The following is a 6,442-nucleotide window of genomic DNA, read 5'->3' as shown; positions in this document are numbered from 1 at the left end:
GCCACAAAACCTGCAGCCTCGCTGTGAAACGGTGACTAACCGCCCCCAATTCCCCCAGGGCGCATGCGCTGCCTGCTGAGTGGGGGCGGTGGTAGGTAAACCTGGCTGTGATTCTCCCCCTGCACATTCCTCTCGCCTCCCCCACTTGCGAGTGACACATTACGCAGCGCGGGTGTGCGCGCGGCAGATTCACAACGGTAGGGAAGGAGCCGCCTGGGCGCTGGGTCTAGGCAACAACGGCGGGTGGGCGGGGGACGCCCCTGGGCAGCTCCGCCCTCATAGGGGGGAGAACAGCCCTGTCCGGCCGCGCGGCGGATATAGTGGTGCCGGGCCTGGCCCTTCTCCACCGCCTGCGGGGAAGGATCGTCCCTCTCTGGGCTCTCACTGCCCCCTGAGCGCCCCGTTCAGGGACGGGGATTCATGGAGGCTGCCGGCCAGCGCGGGGCGGGGCCCGCTCCAGGGCTCTGCCCCGCTCGCAGCCCTCCTCGGCCTGGGGGGCAGCGACCCCGAGCGGACACGGCAGGTGGCTCCGGCAAAATTCCCCAGGGGCCGCTGTTGTCTCATGCTGAGACCGGCAGAGTCCCCCTCCCCCAGCAGTGGCTCCCGGTGGCGGCACTGGCTGGGCCGTGGCCGGCGGCACTGGGTGGGACCCGCGGTTTGTACAGCACAGAGTAATACGCGGAAAGTGTCACTTGTCCTTGTTGGGAATGTTTTCACTATGAACGGGGCTGTCAGCAGGGGGCGCTGACACTATTCATTGTGTGCTGGGTAAGTCAGATTCTAAACCCCCTGCAATAAGGGAACTTACCTTGGGTCTGTAATATTCTCTGTACGCCACTTGCACTATCTCAGCGGTTCTCAACCTTTATTCATGTGTAGACCTCTGACAACTTCAAATGGAGGTGCAGACCCCGTTGGAAATCTAGACAGTCTGCAGCTCCCCAGGGGTAACAGGCCACAGGTGGAAAACCGCTGCACCATACAATTAAAAATAAACTGACATTAAGCATTCATGCAGCCTTTTTTGACAGACTACTTTTAGACAACTTTAGATCAGTTTTAGAGCCCATATTACTATCAACAACCTGAAGCTTTTCCTATATAACACTCAAGTTTGCAGCACTGGTCTCATTTGACATTCAAACTCTCTTCAGCGCTACAGGAACAATTGTTACTGTTGCATGTGATTCTGCTGGGCACAAGGCTCAAGTGGGGAAGACAGCATTAACAGTACTGCTTTAAAAAAAGGAGAAATAAATTAAAACGAGTTTGTCTTCTGGGACCAAACTGAGCACTTCCATGCTTTTTGGGTATTTCTTGCAGCAAAGCAAGAACAGATCCCCAACCCAAAGAGCTTTAATAATAAACATGACCAGAAAAATCAAGGAGTTACAAGAAGGATCAAAATAAGCCTTTAATTAATGGGAGATTACCACCTCTCCATAATAAACCACAAATCTACAGAGCCAAGACTAGAACTCAGCTCCTACAACTCTAAACACTCAGAGCTGTACTGGTCGAACTAAAAGAAGGTCCCTATTAACAATAGAAGGACCATTATAATCTTTCTAATTTTCACTCAGCCAGCAGAGGGTAAAATTCACACAAACATACAGATCAAAATTTTCAAAACTTACTAGCAATTTTGGGTGTCCAATATGAGACCTTAAAACAGCTTGATTTTCAGAAAGTGATGAAAATCAGACCCTTTAAAAAGGCTTCAAAAGCTGGGCAGTCAAAAATCAAGGCCATCAAAAAATCACTAGTCACTTTAAGATCAGGCCTTATCACCAAGATTTTCACTCTACTGAAATCAATGGCAAAAACCTCCCATTAATGTCAGAGGGATTGGGCCAATGTTGGAATTACGATTATTTATGCAGAGTATTACCACAATACTAACTTTACTTTTGTTCAATCCCTGTGCTGAATGGTATGGATACAATTGCTTGAAACATGTCTAAAAAACCCTAAATAATAAGCAATTTACTACACCCAAAGAGTAACAAAACTTTTATAAGCATTTTATCAAGATGCTTACAAACTGGCTAAACCCAGGGGAGTTTAGACCCATAGTGTTTGGCTCCAACATGGTCAGGCAAGTATTAACAATGAATCCTTTAAGAGTTTATGTGGTTATACCTCTTAATAAACAAGTGGTATCATTGCTAATTATCAGACCTTAGATAAGGCCAGATGAATCAGTTCCTTATATTTACTATACCTCATACCCAATTAACCATGTTTTATTTCTATTACTTCAGCCCAAACTTTAAATAAGATAACACTGGTAATTTGAAAGGTCACTACAATTTAATCAGTTCTCATTATATCATTTGTATTGGTCACATGCTTTGAGCCTATTGCGCATGCTAATACCCCAACACAATTTAAAACCATAGTTCATCCAAATCTAATGTGGGTCTATAATCTACAGCCCATAACTGCACTGAAAGCAATGACCTAACTATCCAGAACAAAAACATTTACTTAATTGTGAAGGATTTCCTTCAGCTATAACCAGAACATCAGCTTTCGGGGAGATTTAACTCAGGGAACGTTGACAAGGTTGACACAAGAAATGATGAAGAGACTTAAGAAACAGACTAAAATAAAAATTTCAGATCAGGGTGATTTTTAATTACATGTAATGGAAAAGTGATTTGACCAATTTCCTTCAAACTTTACGTAAACATCCTCCTTGGTTTTAGGACGAAATGCAACACTTTCCAGGCCAAACTGATTTTCTAAGCAAATATTATATTACAGCTAAAACTGGACTTTATAATGGAAATTAGTTGCAGTTTTCATTATGAAGAGAGACCATCTCCTGTGCATAAGTCCACAACACATATGGAGAACAAAACAAGCCTACAACCAAACAAAATTAATTATAGCAAACAGCAGACTGCTCAAAACAATCTACATGGTCAATGTTACATTTTAAGGAATAATTGAGTACAGAAACATGAAAGCTAACACAATTCATTATTCCATCTTGGGTACAGATGTTTGGTTTATAGGTTGGGTGAATAAGCATCCCATTTTATACCTCAAGCTCAATTAATTCTTCTCTCAGTTTGACAGAAGAAAGTTCCCATGTGCACACCAATGCCTGATCCATGTCTTGAAACTTAATTTGCAGGCCTCTGTGTTGTAGAAACCCAGTGACGCTGCTGAATGTCCTAAAGACCTGCAGAATGCTACATCCTGCAGCATCTGGGAGAGTAAGGTGTTGACCTTCCTCCTTTGCGGAGCCTAGCCACAGACCACGAAGCAGGTCAGCTGCTCTTCCTATGGCTTACTTCTCCTTTGAATCTCTCTCTACAGGGGAAATAAATAGGGTTTGGACATCAAGACCGCTTGGGCTATCAAGAAATGTCAAGAATACACACTTTCAGGGAAACAGGTTAGATTCAAGTTAAATTTTATCTGATCCTATTCTAAAGGCCAATTTTTATTGCAATGTGGGAAAACTTGCCTATCCAGTTTGGCAGGTACTTGGAGACCATAAGCAGAATCTTCGAATATGCTGCCATGATCTTCCACCTAAATGAATCTGACCTCTTGTGGATAGTCTCAGTATTAACATGCAAGGGGTGGGATTTAAATCCTGTTTGCTATTTTTTGGCGTGTCTTGACACTGTCAGTTTATGTTTTAATTTGTGATTATAAAATCTATGTGGAAATGCTGCGAGGCTTTGTCAGGCACATTTATTCATTAGAAAAATACTACGGAGAAGCGGTAGCTTCTTTTATAGACAAGGCTGTAACCAGCTTTCTATTTCCTCAGCCAACTGTGTCCCCTGGTACCATTTCCCAAAGTCATAAAAAAAGTTCCTGTCTGCATCATATTCATAAACCCATCACCATATCCTCATTTAAATTCCCACTTAAAGCCTTCCTCTTCTATGATTTACTTGTGATAGCAGCACATACCTATATCCAAAAACTAAAGTGATTATATATAAAGTATGTGCAATGCTGTAAGTTTTGCTTTCTAAAGTATGCACCAAGTCTTAAAAATTAGCACATCATAGGAGATTAGATTTGGGCAAAAGGTAATTTTTTTGGTCTGGCTCTCGTTAGGCAAGTTGTAAGCTAAGTTCTGTTAAACTCTGTTCCCTAAATATGAGGAAAACTTGCAAAATGGCATAATATGGATTCACTTAGGTTTCAAAACAGTCCTATAGTTTAAACAAATGCACTGAAAAAAGTTTGTATTTGTAAACATTTATTTTCTTGAACTGAAAAAAGGCTTGCATCAGCACACATTGTACAGCCTTGCAAATTACACAGAAATTGAAAAAAGATTTTGTTTGTATGTGCAATGAAACTTCTGATGTCCAGTGATCCTCTGCAAATGATGAAAACATATTTAAATGACTTAAGGGTCCAGCACTTATTTAACACAATTATCCTAGAGTGCAAAGAAAGAAAAAGATTTATACCAGTGGAAACACAAAGTGCAAACATTTTGTCATTTAGGGAGATGCATTTTAATGTCTTCACCCTTTTACTAAAAACAAATTGGCTTCAATGAACATTCTTTGTAGTTTAGACATATTCATATTTCACTTTAATACTTATGCTAACCTGTTTGATTAGAAATGAGTTCAAGAATATAATTTGTAATTATCTTTCACACTGTCTGAGTGAATCTTGAAAGGACTGTGTACGGAGTTTAGAAGTTATTGAAACTGCTTTATTTGAAAAAGAAACGGGAAGAGAAATGTGTTAACTGAAGACTTTTGCGTAGTTGGCTAAAAAACAGTGTAATTTCTTAATAGTTATTCTCCCTCCCCTCACCCCATTCCACCCCAAGCCCTCTGCCCTAAAATGGATAGTTGTGTGCTGGCTGTGAAAAGGGATTACAAAATACAGATCTGAATATGGGTATTCATTATGAACAAAGGTTTGCTGTACAAGAGAGATTTGGATCTGATACAAGAATTCAGAAATATAAAACAAAACTACTATAAAAGTAAGGGGCATTTTAACAGCATTCCTCATAGAAAGCTGCCTATCTTGTCAGAATGGATTCTTACAGTTGTCTGGGATTAACTTTATATCTATTTTTCTTCTTCTTCTTGCTGGATCACTGGGTTATTCTTCCAAGGCTATAATGTCATATGAGAACACATCCCAGGAGTCTCTATGAAGAGAACAGAAACCCCGTAACATCAAGCCAATCAAGTAGAGAAGAGAAGGACATGGAACTAATAAAGGCTGAATGTCCAACAATGTAGCTGCTACTGAGAACTAGCCCTTTCCAGAATATGAAACTCATAGTGCTTCTTGCTTGTTCTCAGCCTAAACTTGTTAGCTGAGTTACTTTGTTTCTTCAGTGCATTTTGGGCTGCTGACATCGTAGGGAACGTAGCTAGAACTGTATATGTGGAGGCCAAGTCACTAGGTTTGGAGGGTTCAGTGTTCACATTACTATCTCCACTGCCACAGTAACGGCGTTGGTGTTGCTGTTGTGTCTGTAGACACTGGGGATTCCTTAGCCACCGAATCTTGGCACCAACTTTAAAAAGTTCTCCAAATAGTTTTTCAGCTTCCATACGAGTTATTCCTTCTGGCAGTTCAGTAATTTCTAAGACTTTTCCAACAACTGAAACAAAAAATATGTAGAATTAAAACTGGTCATTACATTTAACAAGGATTCAATCTTACATAAAATAGTGACCTTACATTAGATGTGAAATTAACTCTGTTCAAACAAACATACATTCTGCTTCTCCTATATTTAAAAAAAAAAATCTCTGTGGCACTGAACATCAAAACTACTAAAGTTCCAAGCGCGTTCAACTGGAGTTAAGCACGCAGGCTAAAAGACAGTACAAGGCGCTAAATAATTAATAAGGGTTTGTCTTACATGAACATTTAGTTTGCAGCTAGCTGGGGTGAGAGTCTATTCCACCCTGCTGCCCATAAGGACCCTGCTGATGCATACCCTGCCGTTTCGAAGTAGGATAGACCAAAACACAGTAACTGTGTGTGTGCGTCAGCAGGCTCCCTAAGGGCAGTTAGTGCTGGGTAGATTCACACCTCAGCTTGCTGCTAACTAAATGTTCATGCAGACAAGACCTTACCCTAGTTCTGCAGCAGAACTGAGGACTTAAGACTAACACTTGGATGATCTATTAATGGGATAAAAAAATATGGTTGCAATAAAAATGTGGGACAGTGAGAACTGACTTGCTTCACTCACAGTAATGTAAAACTTACAGGAAAACACAGCTTTGGCTATCTGCTCTCATGGCGGAGACTTCCTAAGGAAAGCAACCCAGCTCCCTTCTGTATTCATTGATACACAAAGAGAGTTGGGGGTAATACACAAAACATAATTCTTTGCCATCACAATAATATCATTTATCTGAGGATTTCAAAAAGATTTACAAAAATTAAACCTCACAGCACATTGTATTTGAATACA

General features: G+C 41.0%; 1 protein-coding gene across 5 annotated transcripts in view; it reads right to left on the bottom strand.

The window, feature by feature from the left end:
- Positions 1 to 4,188: 4,188 nt before the first annotated feature.
- The window catches only part of R3HDM1 (R3H domain containing 1), a 138,335-nt gene continuing 136,081 nt past the window's right edge, over positions 4,189 to 6,442 (bottom strand). For 2 of the 5 annotated variants that reach the window (XM_026647434.2, XM_026647433.2), the window contains one exon: positions 4,191 to 5,617. In XM_026647434.2, coding sequence (XP_026503219.1) covers positions 5,253 to 5,617 — 365 coding nt within the window. In that variant the 3' untranslated portion in view covers positions 4,191 to 5,252. Of the gene's footprint in view, positions 5,618 to 6,442 lie in introns of all 5 variants that reach the window. The other 3 variants (XM_026647432.2, XM_026647435.2, XM_026647436.2) reach the window with 3 other exon arrangements.

Source organism: Terrapene carolina, unplaced genomic scaffold (genome assembly GCF_002925995.2).
Source record: "Terrapene carolina triunguis isolate 2854851 unplaced genomic scaffold, T_m_triunguis-2.0 Scaffold62, whole genome shotgun sequence".
Taxonomy (NCBI): domain Eukaryota; kingdom Metazoa; phylum Chordata; order Testudines; family Emydidae; genus Terrapene; species Terrapene triunguis.
Note: the sequence above shows the minus strand (reverse complement) of the source record. Positions and strands in the feature narration are given on the sequence as shown.